Source organism: Cibotium barometz, chromosome 3 (assembly GCF_041138505.1).
Source record: "Cibotium barometz isolate CiBa-2024 chromosome 3, ASM4113850v1, whole genome shotgun sequence".
Lineage (NCBI taxonomy): Eukaryota > Viridiplantae > Streptophyta > Polypodiopsida > Cyatheales > Cibotiaceae > Cibotium > Cibotium barometz.
This window is the reverse complement of record NC_141048.1, coordinates 37,558,771-37,575,318: the sequence shown is the minus strand read 5'-3', so window position 1 is coordinate 37,575,318 and position 16,548 is coordinate 37,558,771. Positions and strand designations below refer to the sequence as shown.

The following is a 16,548-nucleotide window of genomic DNA, read 5'->3' as shown; positions in this document are numbered from 1 at the left end:
ATGTGAAAAAGAAAATTTCACAGAAACAAAAGTATCCTCTCTATGGAATATCCAATCTTCCAATCTATCAAAGGGCTGTAATTGTGTTTAGATTTTCTGTCATGTAGGCCTGTAATGGATACCCAAACCCCATCTTCTTTGAGCCTGCGGGAAAGATAAAACCCGTCCCTTTACGGATATGACATCTTGCACAATGCATATGCCTTTGATAGACAGAAAGTAAGCTGGTCTAGGAGTTGTAATTGCCAATGGAGCAGCAAAAGCACAACCCCAATTATCTAAATAATTTTCCTGTCTGAGGTCTTCCAGACCATTGAGCATATTGCAAAACTGCTTTCCAATCAACAATCATCCTTGTGTATGGGCAGCCAAGAATCTTGCCTTGGACATGTCCAAATAGTATATCCCAATAGTGTAGCTTCCATTTACCAAAGAAGCAAGTTTGATAGGTTGTCAACATTGCGGCAATCATGAGAATCCAAGGTTGTCGTTGAGACAAAAAAGTTTGTAGGAGGGTTGCTTTGTGTGGTAACGTATGATAATGAATACCAAGAACATTGAGACCACCATGCAGCTTGGGTAAGTAGATTCTCTCAAATCTTAGAAGGCGCAATGCTTTTTGATGATGTTTTGTTTACCATAAGACCTCCGTGGTCTTTGATATAAAGCTAGAAATCTGTCATTTTCACCATATTAAAGCGGCAAGAAGAACTGAATGTAAGCCATAAGAATCGACTACACAATTCTACATCGCACATGAAGAGGCCAAGTAGATAACTGCCACTAATCCAATTTGGCTTGCAGTCTCTACATGACTCAGTCAATAGCAGTTTGATGAGACATATTCCAGCCTAGTGGATATCCCAGGTGTAGAACAATGTCAGTGGGCTGAATAATCTGTCCCGGCCGTAAAATGCTATGCCAATACATCTCCTTCAATGGCGATAATTTTGATTTTCTGAAATTTATGAACAAGCCTACCGCCTCTTCAAAGAGCTCATAGCTTGCATAAGTACTTTAGGATCATTTGGTGTGTTCTTAGGGAAGAAAAAAGAGTCATCAACATAAGCTTGGCACAATCTATCGTGATTCTTCGCGACAAAAGTCATCAAGAGGATGAAGGGAACGTGGAAAAGCTTCCCCTATGGTTCAACTTGAGATTTAGCGTTTTCAACAAAAGATCAAAAATTACAGCAAATTTAAGAGTTGTTTTAGGTAGAGTGGACAAGTGACTTGTGGTGTAAACTGGGATGGACACATGGCTGGTTGCTCCCTTTGTACAAAGGAGTTACGGTGTGGGCAGTGAACATTGGGTTTTGTCCACCTCAGGACATCAGTGTGTGCAAACACATGGCTGGTCATAATTTATAAGTGAGTTTTGGTCACCCAAAACTTAAGTGAGTGTGTACACACTCAATTATAAATTAATGTTAATTCCTAAAGGCTAGGTTTATGACCAAAATACTTACCACCTGTCACCACATAACCATGTCAACAGAGTTTTACATGCACAGTTCACGAGCGAGCGGGCGTCCCCTTACCCTGAACTACACATTGGTCATGCAAGCATGAAAACAACATGCAAATTCAATTGCAAGCACATAAAGATCCTATGCAATGCAGCATTGGTATGGACAATCCCCATTTATGAGACTATATCAAAATAGATGTGCTCCAGGTAAGTACACGAAGTACCAAACCCAATGAAACACCAATCCTCTAGGCATTTCCGAGCATGTACACATGGCACAAGTTCCAATGGAAAGCCAAGTCCACAGTATCACATGAGTGGCATCAATCCCCGGCATATGCAACTGCCATGGATGCCAATCCAATGTACATACATGATGAGAAAGCATGGGTTGAACAATTGAGTGGCAAATGGTGACATCTCCCCCGGCTTCTAAACAATTGTCCGCAACTGAAAAGCATCCAAATATGTCTGAAGCAAATGTGGGCAATCTCCAAAGAACTCTTCATCTACCCATTTAGCATCAATGCAAAGATACTTCTTAAACTTCACAAGGTAACGTGTGACAACTAGCAAGCTTGCGTTCCTTGTGATACACAATTTGTTCTGGCTGCAAAATCTCCTCAAGCTCATCCACTTCTAGTGGATCCTTAATGACCGGTTCATTGGACTTCAGCCCTATGTATTTGCGAAGGAGACTCACGTGAAAAGCATTGTGTATGTGCCAATGACTAGGAAATGCCAACCTGAAGGCCACTTCATTGATCTTCTGGATCACTCGAAAGGCCCATAGTACCTGGTTGCAAGCTTAGGGTATGCACCCTCTTTGCTAGGCCTCTTTGCAAGTCTTGCTTTCTCAAATTTCAGCAATACCCAATCATTCTGTTTAACATCAAATTGCCTTCTACGCTTGTCGGCAGCCCTGTTATGCTCGGCTTGTGATCTTGGTATGGCTGTCCGCACCTAGCAAAAGCAATATCCAAGTCTCTTACATACTCATCAGCTGCAAATATCTCATCCTTTGTGCAAAGGGTAGGTGGCAAAACCAGCTTACCATAAACAATCTCAAACGGGGCGTCTCCCGTAGATGCATGCATTACCCTATTGGGTCAATGTCAAGTCCATAATGAAATCTATTGTAATACTTTCCCATGGCTGCGTGGGAATAGACAATGGCTGAAGCAAACCCGGTGCCTTTTGCCTATCAAATTTCACCTTTTGACAAGTGATACATGCACGTACATGTGCCTCTATGTCTTTCCGCATACCTAGCCAAAAGAAATACCACTCAATCATGTGTGTAGTAGGCATTATGTCTCTATGACCAACATATGGAGGAGCATGGCACTCATTCAAAACCTTTTACCTCATGTCAGACACCACACATAAGCAACTATCTTTCATAAGATAACCCTCTTTAATCACATACCAGGCATCTGCATGACCAGCCATCAAACCAGCCCCCACGCCATCCGTGCTTCCTACTTCTGATCAATATCAGTCTCTCTACCACCACATCAGTCCCTTTTCATCTTGTTACCCTATGCTCCATATCTAATTATTACCACCTCTCCCCACCATATCACCCGTATTCTGCCTATTGCCTCCTACTCCTCACTGCCTTCTACCCATTATTGCTTGTCTCCATATCCATGATCGCCCACAAAAACTCCATTCCCCTAGCTTATCTTCCTACCTCTCATGCCTCTTGCAAAAATTTCCACCAGAGGCGAACATCACAATAGACCCCTTGTGCTCATGACAATCTGGGAGTGACTACAACATATTGTAGAGGCACATATGGAGGTTCATGTGCTTCTTCTTCTTGGCTTCACCCAAGCACAATGAGCACTGTAGTGGTGATCTAACCACCAAGGGTGCCCGGATCAGTGGAGCTCCACTTTCAGGGCACACACCGAAGGATCAATGGAACTCCACTTTATTAGTGGACTAGTGCAACTCCTCTGGCCCAAAGAACTTCGACCGTGTGTCGTGGGAACTCCCAAGGGCCATCTAGTAGACCAAAAGAAATCAAGGACTTCAACAGCTACTTCAAGTGGCACAAATCAAATTATTTCACTACAAGTCACTACTGCAGATGCTCACCACTGCCCCACCTACCAGATTTCACCTACTGACTCTCGAAGCTAAAAAGGGCTCTGCAGAGTGGGAAGGAGGGGAGATCTGGTAGTCCTCCCTGTATTGAGCATTTGAATCATTAATGTACCAATCACGAGTGCTACACCTAGTGTCTTCCATTTGGCTTCTATCAGAGTCTGTGTCGACCACTGTGGAGTGTGCACCGTGCAGTGAGTAGCCCTGTAATAGTGATGAGAGATTAATGGAATGAGTTCTATGTATTATGCACTCCACTATGTCTTGTTACCTTGTCTTTATTGTTCAATGTGTAAGAAAGCGCTCTAGAGTGTTAATCTGTGTGATTTCCCTGTCATGACTCCAGACATATTGTCCAGAGAGAACCATTTGTGACGAGCAGCCCGTCCTGACACAACCAATGGAGTTGCAATGCAACAACAAGAGTTGCATCGCAATCGCAAAGAATCCTGTGTTCCATGCTCACACAAAGCACATTGATATTCATTATCGATTTGTGTGCAAGTAGATCATGGATAGAGAGGTCGAAATGTATCTGCTGCCCAACATGAGATAATTGCGGGGATATCTTCACAAAGGCTCTTACGAGAGATCTTCTAGAGCGGCATCGTCAATTTGGAGTTGGGTCAAAGAGATTAGTTCACCTAAGTGCGAACATTGAGAGGAGTGTTGAAAATCAATGCTCCGCCCTTGTCATTGCAACTGCACGGATGCTTCCTAGCCCTATTTTGCAAGGGCCCCTTTATGAGGAGAAGATGCTTTGTGCTTGTCCAGCATGCACACCTGGCACATCTTGGTTTGGACGTCGAATGATCACCAAGTATGGCCAGATGGCTAGACGCGGGTTTGAGAGATTAAGCACCCAACCAAATAGGCTGCATGTAAGTGCGAGCTGATATTCCCATATCCGACCACACTAAAGGTACAGAGAAATCCTCTCTAGACACATTGTCATCATGTTATGGGGCCCAACCGAGCACCCAAACAAACCTGGATGGGTTTGAAAGCTGGGATGAGCCCTACAATGTCTTGGTCAGTCCAATATTACCCGAATCAAACTCGACATATGACCGACACGGACTAACCTAGCGTACAGCTCCCTTGTGTACTTACAAAATTCTCCATCATATCAATCAGCAATCTACCTTCATTGCAAGTGCACCTTTGTTGCACTCTGTATACAGCCTCTGCGTCATGTAAATTGAAATTCTGAGCCACACTATATTAACTCATCATGATATGTAAGCTAAGAAAAGTGTGTGCAAAGAGTTGATAATTAGCTATTACATCTTTCACGATATTTATGGTTGATGTTTGAGCAGCAAATTACATTACGTAAGGATTCATCAGAGACCACATAGTCATTTTTGGCAAAAAGAAGAATTTGATTGCATGTAATGGTGTTTTATGATTGTGAACAAAACCATGCATTTAACCCCTCAGAACAGGCATGCACACCACACACACACACACACACACACAAACAGAGGCCACAGACAAAAACAATAGGACAGAAGGAGCACTCTTACCCACCCGCTCGCAACCACCCCCACCCCCACCCAACACCACAAAACCCCCTCCAAAAAAGCAGTATGTTCAAGGAACATATGTTACCATAAACATTAAATTGTATATTTGCACTTAAAAGTATTACGTAGACTCAAATTATTCCAGAAACAAACATGTGGTAATGCAAAAAGCAATCTTACAAGCACGTGGTTTAAATGAGCTCTGTTTCTGCAGCCATAAAACTTTGAGTTGTTCTTTATGTTACATACAAGAGTCTCTTAAAGAGCATGAATCAACACTTTTAAATTCCTGAACATCATGAGTTATCTCAACCCTCCATAAGCAAGTACCTTTGCAGTTAACCAGAGGAAACTCCTGTAGCACCTTCAGCAGTCTTTCCGTACTCTGAGAAGTGACAATCCTTGCTACCAAGCCCTCAAGAATTTCTCCTTGTACCTCGGTATGACTTTTAGTTGCTAGAAAGTCATAATAAAACAGTATAATTATCACTTCTTTTGAATATCAAGAGGATCCAGCAGTCTCAATGTGCCAAACAAATATATTAAGCACTGTTGACCTTAAACTTAAAACTAGAGCACGGATGTCCCGAACTTAGTTCCAAAAAACAGACGCTAGGTCTTTGAAGACATTAATATAACTCTCTCTCTCTCTCTCTCTCTCTCTCTCTCTCCCCCCTTCGCTTCGCTTCGCAACTCCCCCTCTCTCTTCGCTTCTCTCTGTTCGCCCGCTTCTCTCTCTTCGCTTCGCTTCTCTCACTCCGCCCCCACATGCTCTTCGCTTCTCTCTACTCGCCCCAAAAGGACTCGGCCATCTCTCTCTCTCTCTCATCGTAGCCCCCTCCCGCCACTCTCACTCTCTCTCTCTCTCTCTCTCTCTCTCTCTCTCTCTCTCTCTCTCTCTCCCTCCCACCTGCTTCCCTCTCCCGTCTGCTGCCTATCTTTCTCTCTCTTCGCAACAGCCCCCTCTGGCCTCTCTCTGTGGGAAGAGCTGCAGACACGCACAAAGTTCTTCCTATGGCCAAGGGTTAATTAATTTTTAACCCGAAACCAGCCTTTTTCAGCCCAAGACAAGATGGAGAGGATCGACATTGAAGACCCGATCAAGGCAGCCATCCAACAACACAAGAAAGAGACGGACAATGCAATTATTATGGTCAACCGGAGCCTTCTTGACAAAGTCAAGAAGCTTGAAGCGCGGATAGCAGCCCAAGATGCAGAGATCGCAAATCTCAAGATAGAGATAGAAGAAGCACGTGCTCAACATCAGCTCGAGGAAGGTGAAATTCAGCCCGTCGTGATGGAGGAGCTGAACACCATCAAGGCCCAAGTGAGAACACTTCAAGAGGGAGACGAAAAGAAGGCCCGGGAGACCTCCTCGTGGGTGGAGGTGCTCACGAAGACACAAAAACAAGTAGATGAAACGGAGAAATGGATAGAAGTGGTCAAGAAAGGTAAGAACAAGGAGGCAGAAAGCACATCTACCTCGAAGATTATCAACCTAACCATTGAGGAGGAACAAAGAAGAAAGACAAGGGAACTTCATGTGCGGATCACGGGTCTTAAGGACGGTGACAATGAAGAGGAGCAAGCCAAAGATTTATACACACGCATGGGCATTTCGAGGACAACACACACAGGGGCTTGGAGAGTGGGCAAGAAAGACAAGAATGGAGGAGAGAGCTCGAATTTTACGCTTTCCCACATTGGAGGCCAAGAAGGATTTCTTGGCCAAGCGCTCCGCCCTTAAGAAAACGGGCATCTTTTTAGGAGATGACCTCACCTTGGCACAGCTAGCACATATATGACGGAGTGCATGCCGGAGATTAGGGCAGCCAGAGAAAAAGGGAAGGTAGCATTTTACAGAGGAGGCAAAGTGGTGATACTAGAGAGACGCACCACCTAATGGTGCGAGACCTATGGGACCAGTCTGAGACCTGCAGTATGGAACTGCAAGGGAGCATTGAGACTGGATGTGGGGGCCTTTGAGGACAGCTTCAGAGATAGGGACATCATCTTCTACTCGAAGACACATCAGGCCCCAGGCAACACATTACCGAGAGTGGCAGGATACAGATGGGAGACGACTTGTAGACAGGAGGCTCGTTCGAAGCATGGTGGTCGCGGATCTGGAGGAGTTGCAGTTCTTTTTAGAGAGAAGCTTCAGCCACTCATCCATGTTATGCGCCGTGATGAGAGCGCGAGGTGGGTCAAAGTGAGGGCAGATGAGGGTAGACCCCTATACATTGCTATATGTTACTTTCCACCCAGCACATCTCATTATGCAGCGCCCAAGGGGCAATCTCCATATATGATTCTAGATGAGGACATATGGGAGTTCTCCAAGGAGGGAGATGTTATCATACTTGGGGACTTTAATGCTCAAACGGCTCAGTACTAGACCTCCTTCTTTGACACTTCGGAGGAGATGTTGAGAGAGATAGCTGTGGAGGAGATGTGTTTGACCCGGAGATCACAGGATGAGGTGGAGTGTACTGAGTATGGGAGATACCTCTTGGAGATGGGGACTGCACATGGGCTGGCCATTTTAAATGGCCTAGAGAGGTATCCACTTGCCAGTGGCTTTACTTGCTTTCCACACAGACATGGGGCCAGCACAGTGGATTATGTTTTAGCCTCGCCAACCTTCATCCCGAGTATCCAGGATTTTGCGATTGGCCCCAGGCCCATTGGAGTTACGGTGGATCATGCACTTCTCTCCTTTACAGTGGATTTCCACTACAGTATCCACCAAGTTGGGCAGTCCTCCTATCACCCGAGATATACCTTCTGTAGAGAGACTGATGGAGTATACACCGCATAGATCTACAGCTTGTTGAGTGCAGAGGATCCACAGAGGCCATTAGCAGAGCTCACACAGATCCTGACAGAGGCTTTACATACAACTGCAGCGACGGCCTTCCCACACACGCAGCCCACAGTACGACCACGTCCTGGGAGCATGCCCCAGAATAGTTGGTATAGGGAGCTCAGAGCCCGGCTACAGGTGTTACTACATATAGACAGTCACGCATCATCTTCCGATCCCTCATTCGGCGAAAGAAGAGAGCATTCTTAGCTCGGCTGGAGAGAGACATCTATCAGTTGTTTTTGAGTCAGGATTCGGGGGAGGCCTCGAGATTGCTTAGAGTGCACCCCCCGCCTCCGGCCATTACCTCTCCAGATACATGGGGCGAGTATGCAGCCTCCCTCTACACAGTACCATAGCAGCCACCACTACCGAACCCTCCAAAGCCTTGTCCACCCACTTCTACCTTCTTCACAACAGAGATGGTGAGGAGGGCCATCAACAGATTGTATATAGGGAGGACACAGGATCATGAGGGCATTGTAGCCGAGCATTTCATACATGCTAGAGATATGATTGCAGACTTGCTAGCTCTCATGTTTAATAGAGCCATGTGTGAGGGGTTTCCTGGGACTTGGAGTACTTCCACGATTGTGCCGGTACTCAAGTCTGGAGATCCGAGCCTACCGACTAACTACCGCACCATTATGATTGGTCACTCGCTCGCCAAGCTATATGCCTCTATTCTTGAGCAGGAGTTGAGCAGATGGGCAGAGAGACAAGGGGTCCGAGCTCAGGGACAGGCCGGTTTCAGGAGGAGATTCTCTACTTTGGATCATATCTTTACCCTCAGAGCTATCATTGAAGAAAGCATAGCACATGGGAGGAGGATCTACTGTGGCTTTGTGGATTTCCGCAAGGCCTTTGACACAGTGCCCAGAGCTAGACTGATGCGCAGGCTGCAAGACTTGGGGGTTCCATGTGAGCTCATTTGGCGTATCATGGCACTTTATGAGACAGTAGTTGGGCAGGTGCGGACTTCAAAGGGTCTCTCCCAACCAGTACACTCCACTATAGGGGTGAAACAGGGCTGCCCGCTCTCTCCAACTCTATTGGACTATACATTGATGAGATCTCTGATTATATTGGGACACGAGGGGACAGAGGGGCCCAGTTGGCTGGCACTTGGATACCTCTGCTCTTATATGCTGATGATATTGTGCTTATAGGAGGCTCACCAGAGGGTATGCAGAGGCACTTGGATACTTTACATGCTTATGCACAGGACAGTGGGCTCTCAATTAACCTTGGTAAGACCAAGGTTATGGTGTTTATCACTACAGCTCAGTGGGTCTGGAGATCAGCGCCTATTTTCACATATGGGCAGGAGACAGTGGAGTATGTTGACTCATACACATATCTTGGAGTGGTGTTCACTAGGCCCACATTTTCCATGAGGGGGGCAGTTCTAAGAACTTGTACTCAAGACTCCTCCTAGGGGTTTTATCTATATATAACTCGGAAAGGGGGGTCGGCCCAAGGCTATTCCGACCCCTAGTGTGGTGTCTTCTCTCTCTACTCACTCTCTTTTGTTTATTTTCAGATTTTCTCAAGGTTTGATGTGTGAATTTGTTGTTTTCTTTAAGATAAGCTAAGTACCCCTACCACAACCCTTACGAAGGCATGTTAGAACGGCAGCGTGCAAGGCGCCGATGCGGGAGAGAGTAGGGCTAGGGGCTAGGGGTGAGAGATGCCGAGAGAGAGAGAGAGAGAGAGAGAGAAATGAAATGAAATGAAATGATATATTAACGTCTCTAAGAGGCCATAGTGGCCTATGAGACCAAAACTGAGAGTACATCTAAAGTTGGTGTCTCATCAAAGAGAACAATTAAATGAGACTAAAAAGTACAATAAACTGATTGTCCTACAGTTATAAGAACAGAACTGTAAGACTCCAAGATGATACTGAGTAGAAAATACTGGAAAATACTGAAAAATGTATATCAGGTAGATCCATGTATGCTGATCAGTTGAAGTGTTGCCCTCTCCTTAGATCAAGTATCTCCGCCATGGGGCTGTCTAGAATGGAGAGGTCGTAGAAGTGAGGTAGGTGCCTCCGATGCCGAGCAATAATGGCTCTGATCTGGCGATGGTGAGGATGCCGTGGTCGGGATCCTGGGTGGCGTGGCCGATGAGCACGACATAAGATAACTGCTCTATCAGTGGTTGGAAGCGTGGTCGGTGCCGTGATGGCCCAATGGAGGAGGTATCAGGAGGTGTGTGGGTTGGGTTGTTGGTGCTGGTGCCGAAGAAATCTGTCAAGATCCTCTGTCTACGTACATCATGGCTCGGCCTCCTGTCTGCCAAGAGGGTCTCTCTGTGTCTCCTGAGCTCAAGTAGAAACAATCCCAGGCATCTCTGATCCTCAAACTCCATGACCCTGCGTAACGGCCCAAAACCCTCTCGGAAGAGGCAATGATATCTTCCTCGGATCTCATAATAGACTGTACATCGGCAAATGTAGTGTTCCTCTGTGTCTACCTCCTGGTAGCATAGCTGACAAATGCGGTCATCCAAGATCTGATGCACATATCGCCCTGTCTCAATCCGCAGCTGGTGTGATGAGGTCCGGATCTGTCCAATGGCACAACGTATCCCATGTGATAGGTGTACATCCATGTACGCCGGGCGGGTGATAAAATCATCCGGTGAGAGGTGTAGAAAATGGCTCTTTTAATGAGCCATTTTCGTGCCCAAGGACTCAAGGGAGCTAGTCCATGTCCTCTCTGTGTCCACTCTGATGATATCCATCCTAGTCTATCCGCAAACTATGTAGGTCAAACCATGATCTCATCCGAGCGTACCAACAATGAGTATCTCCATCCTCTGCCAACTGTATGGATGAGGTCAATGCCAATCAGGAGTACCTCTGCTGAGGGAGCTTCCATAGCCGCTATAAAAAGGTAACTGCCTGGAATAGGGCCTCGGTTACTACTGGTGGGGCATCTAGCTCAGCCCAAACAATCTGATGTGGTACTGATGATTTGTTCCGAATCATGCGGGAAATCATCATAATCAATGGTCTCTCCATTTGCCTCCATCCCTCATCTGTCCCTCTCTGAGATTTGTGATGTATACTAGGCTCCCAAATTGGAGCTCTGTACAGGAGGGTCAGTGTGACAAGCGTATCAAATAGCCACAATTTGTGCATGGCTCCTGAAACTGTATGTCTGCACACTACCTCTCAAGTGCCCCCAAGGCTGCATGCCCTCGAGCTAATCTGGCTGCTCTGCTGCCTCCTTCAGGAAGAAACGCGGTCCTGTGAAAGTAACTCCCAAGTAGACATATGACCTAACGTACTCTATCGGCTCCCCTCGGAAAGTGAACTGAGGCTCTGATCTCGTCACCCATGCCTGTGTGGTGTTAAACACCATAACCTTGGTTTTCCCAAGGTTCACTGTCGAATCTCTATCCGCACAGAAAGCCTGTAATGTATCCAGGTGTCTCTGTAATCCCTCCGGAGAGTACAATATCATCAACATATAACAAGATGGGTATCAACACCTCTGCCAGGCATGCCCCTAGGCCTCCCAATCTATCTACATAATCAAAGACCTCATCAATGTGCAGTCCAAAGAGGGTGGGCGATAGCGGGCATCCCTGCTTCACCCCTATCATGCCGGTCACCCTATCCAATAGTCCGCCTGGAGCTCGGACTCTGCCTATCACAGACTCATACAAAGCATATATCCCCCACTGCATATGCTCGGGTACCTCAATGTCATGCAATCTGTGCATAAGCCTGGCACGTGGTACGGTATCGAAGGCTTTGCGGAAGTCCATAAAGCAGCAGTATATCCTTCTCTTCTGTGCCCTACCCTCTTCAATAAGTGCCCAAAGTGTCAGTATGTGATCCAAGGTAGTAAATCCTCTCCTGAAGCCAGCCTGTCCATGTGCTCGATGACCACGCCTCTCTGCCCATCGGCTCAACTCCGACTCCAATATAGAGCCACATAATTTGGCCAAGTAATGACCAATCATGATCATCCTGTAGTTGCCTGGTACTATGGGGTCCCCACTCTTAAAGAGTGGTACAATGATATGCTCTGCCCAGCTTGTCGAAAAACCCTCACAAATGGCACGATTAAACACATGTACAATGAGCGGAGCCAAAGTGTCTCGTGCATATGAGAAGTGCTCTCCAACTAGCCCATCATGATCCTGTGCCTTTCCATTCTGTAACCTGTCTATCGCATCTAGCACCATCCGCATAGTAAAAAAGGTGCTGCTAGCCAGTCTAGCTCCCAGTGAAGACGGGGTGGGGGGCTGTCCTGATGCATCATATAGCTCTCTAGCATAAGTATGTCATGCCTCAAGTGCAGTAATCGAAGTACCAAGCTGTCTCTCCTGAAACATCTTCCATGCCCTCTTGTTGTCCCTCCCCAGGAAGAGTTGGTAGATTCCCGAGGAAGAGTTGGTAGATCTCCTCCTCTAGCTTAGCTAGCTAGCCTCCTTTCTTCATCCGCACAAGGCACCGAAAGATCATCCTGGCCTGTCTATGCGTGTGAGACCCAATGGCAATCTCACGCTGTAGCTGTGCTCGTGTCTCACGACACTCATCATCATACCAATTGTTCTGTGGGGCAGTGCTGCGGGGGTGGGTGGAAGGGATCATAGTGCAGGGAAACGCATATGAGGCGGATGCATGTAGTACACCTACCAATCCTCTCTGATCTCGTCCAGAGGGCTATGCGGGTCTAAAGCGAACAAGCCATCAGATACTGCATCTCGATAAACCCCAACTGTCTCACGTGTAAACTGATATCTCGGGTACCTAGGTAGATGAGTGGCTGGCCCATCTCTCGGGGATCTACCTACTAGTGTGAAACTCAGGTATGCATGATCGGCTGCTACGCCATTGGGCCTACTGGAAATTGTGAAACCCCGCACATCAGGTATCAATGAAGGAGATCCCATCAAGTAGTCCACTGTGCTCGCTCTCCCTTTAGAGTTCCAGTGTGTGAGAGCATCTGATCCTTGCCATCTCGATAAGCCATTGTATATGACCAACCCATGTGCACTCCCGAGTGTGAGAAAATGCCTGCCATAATCTGTAATCTCCCCCTCATCCTGTGCTGATCTCTGCAACCCTACATCCTCTGCCCTGATCTCCCGGTACATAGCCTCTTGAGTATCATACAACTCTGTCTACTTTGTGCCTATACGTGCATTAAAGTCTCCCAATAGTAATATGTCTCCCATGCTGGAAAACCTCATGATATCATCATATAGTGGTATATAGGGCGACTCTCCAGATGGTGCAAACCTGGAGTGGGCTGGGGGAAAGTAGCATACCGCCACATAAAGGTCGCGGAGCCCCTCTCTACATCTACTAAAGACCCAATGGGCCTATGAGACGAAATGATACAAAAATATCATGGACATGTCTCTTCATGGAACGGAAAATAAAATAAAATAAGAGACATAATAAGCAAATTCAAAATTACACTTCAAAAAGGTCTCTTCATTTAAGCCATGGTCTTATATTTGTCGTTTTGGTATTGGAAAAAAGAAAACATAGGTACCTGGTACAGACACATCTGAAATCTCATCCAAGATCTTGGTCACAGCACTTGCCATACCTTCCTCACAGAGTGCATCATATGCAGTGAAAAAAGATGTTGCTGATTTTCTTTGATCAGATCAAACAAGGAGACATGTGAATGATCAAGGTCTATTACAATACATCTTAGCCCATGAAATAAGGTGACATTCCCAACAAAACCAACCTTAAAAACAAAAATGGTAAAAGACGGATACCTTGATGAAAACAGCCACACATGATTGGTTGGCAGCCTCCACTCTCGACAAAAAGCAATAAGGTCTGGTGTAGAATAAAATCGAGGCTTGCTTTCCAGATCAGTGACAGCAGTGACAACCACTGTAATGTGACAGTATAGAGTGCCTCATCATCCTCGTCAATTATATGGGTATGGGATTGCAACAAAAAGTAGACATTCATGAATATGCAAAGCATGAAGAACAATTCACTATGACCATAGCTGGTAGATCACATGCATGACCCCAGAAACTGGCATGCAATGTGTAAGACTTTCACAATCAATCACAAACAAGAACCTACATTTGCCCTTCTGTAGATCCCGAGTAACCAAGCTCAACTATACAAGAAATTGTGCACAATGCTGTCTTGAAAATGCAAAATGATCAACTATACAGTAGTAGAAGTGCCCAAGTTGACAAAAAATGCTGATGTACCTCAATTGCTGGCAATCTCCTGCTGATTCCCAGCCTTAAATGCACAGTGGGCTTCTTCCAGGCTGCTTAAAAGATGCAGAAGGATGAAAGTCTGCTAATGATTAAGGAGGGGCCTGCTGTATTTTTAGGGCCATTGTTGGGTTCCAATCACAGTCTGGCCTACTCGACCTGCTGCCCAACTGCATTTCCGCTGCCCAACCTGCCTATGACCTTGTCAAGTGGCTGTACGGCCTGCTCTACATGTCCAACCTGTATGGACTACCTGTTGGCAACTAGTCTGACCACAAAATGGAGGTGGGTCACCCTATGTAGACATCAATGTCCCTTGTAACACCTCAAACTCTTCAAATTTACTGCTTGCAAGTGAAATGCACAAGGGGACAAGAAGTATCATGCTGACTGCCTATGTTTGACCTCTAGGCATGGAGGTCTCATACATGTGTTTGACCTCTACGCATGGAGGTCTAATACATGTGTTTACAGTACTTCTAGCTGGTCCATGTAACTAAGAATATAGGAGTCACAAACAAGGGGTTAAACTTCCTTGGATTCCTTTTCATATCTCCCTTATCCCTTCTTATCCCTATGTCATGTGCATCACCGCACTCGGATGCCATGTGAACATACTTTACCAACAAGCGCAAGGGCCTAAGGCTGGACACCGAGCATATTCATTGTGAGCCCGTGTCCAAGTACTACTGTAAGAGAAGTATATGACACGAAAATGGTAACATCTAGCCCAATTAACCAGGTGTGGGAAAATGAAGGGGTAGACAATCTGAACAACAGACCCAGCAAGGTCATTAGGTCAACTATGCCTTCATGATTCATGTTGTAGATGTAACATGCAGAAGAACTGCCTATATAAAGAACTCTGCTGTGCAAAACACAAAGATCTGCAAAGAGGGAAGAGAGAGAGATGTTGCTGAAACAGTGTTTTCTGTATATATGTATCGAGATGTACATAGATTCTAGCCAACATGGCCTCCAGAAGGAAAACACCTCTAAGCCTAAGACATGCGCCACCAATCAGGGATCAGATGAATACTGACTGAATTGACCCTCGCTATTTATAGGCTCATGGAATTGCCCCTACAACTACCCGACTGCTGTCGACCAGGTCCTTGGACAGTGAACCGCCAAGACGTAGTCAGCATTGTACCCACGTCCCACACGACAGTATGATGCCTGTCATGCACCCACTTGTAACCCTCAAGTATGGTGTGATAATGTCGTGTCATCTGGGTGCTTATTAGGCCACTGGTCCAGTGCCCATCGTGAAATCTTTAATTAAAAGCATCCTCTAGGTGTGTGTGAATCTTGGGGACATGGAGATAATCCATTTAGGAGCTTGTGAGCAGCCTTTTGGCCACCCAACTTGGGCGACCGTGGACATTTTTGGGTGCCCACTGCCTTGGGCATAGTCCTCAAAGGCCAGGTGCCCAATCGAAAGGTCAAAGCAAGGGAAAAAACCTATGACCAGCGCACAACTAGCAAAATCGGGTGGGGGTTTACTGGGACCCAATCCTGTGTATTGATCTCTCTCTCTCTCCACTCCATATCTCTCTTGCATAATTTCAGCTGGTGATTGTTCTCTGCTAATCAACTAAAAGGTTCCACAAAACTTCTGCATGTAACATAGCTTTGAGCTTGATCACCCTTGCAGAGGGGGAAAAAAAATTGCCTTGTCTGGATGGCTTATTTTTGCTCTAGGGTGAACCTGTAAGAAGCGATCCCACACACACATAGTGGATGGTTTACTTGCATTCTCAGAAAACCCTAAACGCTCCCACTATGGACAGGCAAGAGGAATCCCCTGCCTACTGTTGTTTGATCTATGGTAGAAGTAGATATCTCGGTATTCTTGCTCGCTGAAGCTTCCGCTCCCCCCCTGCTCGCGCTGTAGCCTGCACACACACCCCCCCTCCCCGCCTCCTATCTGCCTTAGCGTCTTCTCCCCCCGCCTCTGCTCATTCGCACCCCCCCGCCTCTGCTCTTTCGCGTCAGCCCCCTGCCTCTGCTCATTCGCCACCCCCCCCCCCCCCCCGCCTCTGCTCATTAGCGCCAGCCCCCCCCCCACTGCTCATTCGCGCCAGCCCCCCCCTCACCACTGCTCTTTCGCGCCAGCCCCCCCCCCCCTGCTCCGTCCCACCCCCTCCGCCTGCCTTCGCCCTCTCCCCCCCCCTTTTCGTGTTTCATCCCCCCCCCCCTGCCCTTTCGCCGCCTTGCTTTTCTCCCCTCATTTTCTTTCCGCCCCCCCCTTTTTGTTCTCCCCCTCCTCCTCCGTCTTCCGCCTTTCCCCCTCCGCCCCTCCCCGTTCCGCCTTTTGTGCAGCTCGGTTCTTGCAGGGT

At 46.8% G+C, this 16,548-nt stretch overlaps 1 protein-coding gene across 4 annotated transcripts in view; it reads right to left on the bottom strand.

The window, feature by feature from the left end:
• RNL (RNAligase) overlaps positions 1–16,548 on the bottom strand; it is a 121,346-nt gene that overhangs the window by 58,068 nt on the left and 46,730 nt on the right. For all 4 annotated transcript variants that reach the window (XM_086776323.1, XM_086776327.1, XM_086776319.1 and 1 more), the window contains 3 exons: positions 13,742–13,862; positions 13,507–13,613; positions 5,446–5,571 (listed from right to left, as the gene is read on the bottom strand). In XM_086776323.1, the coding sequence (XP_086632449.1) occupies positions 5,446–5,571; positions 13,507–13,613; positions 13,742–13,862 (354 nt within the window). The remainder of the gene's footprint in view (positions 1–5,445; positions 5,572–13,506; positions 13,614–13,741; positions 13,863–16,548) is intronic.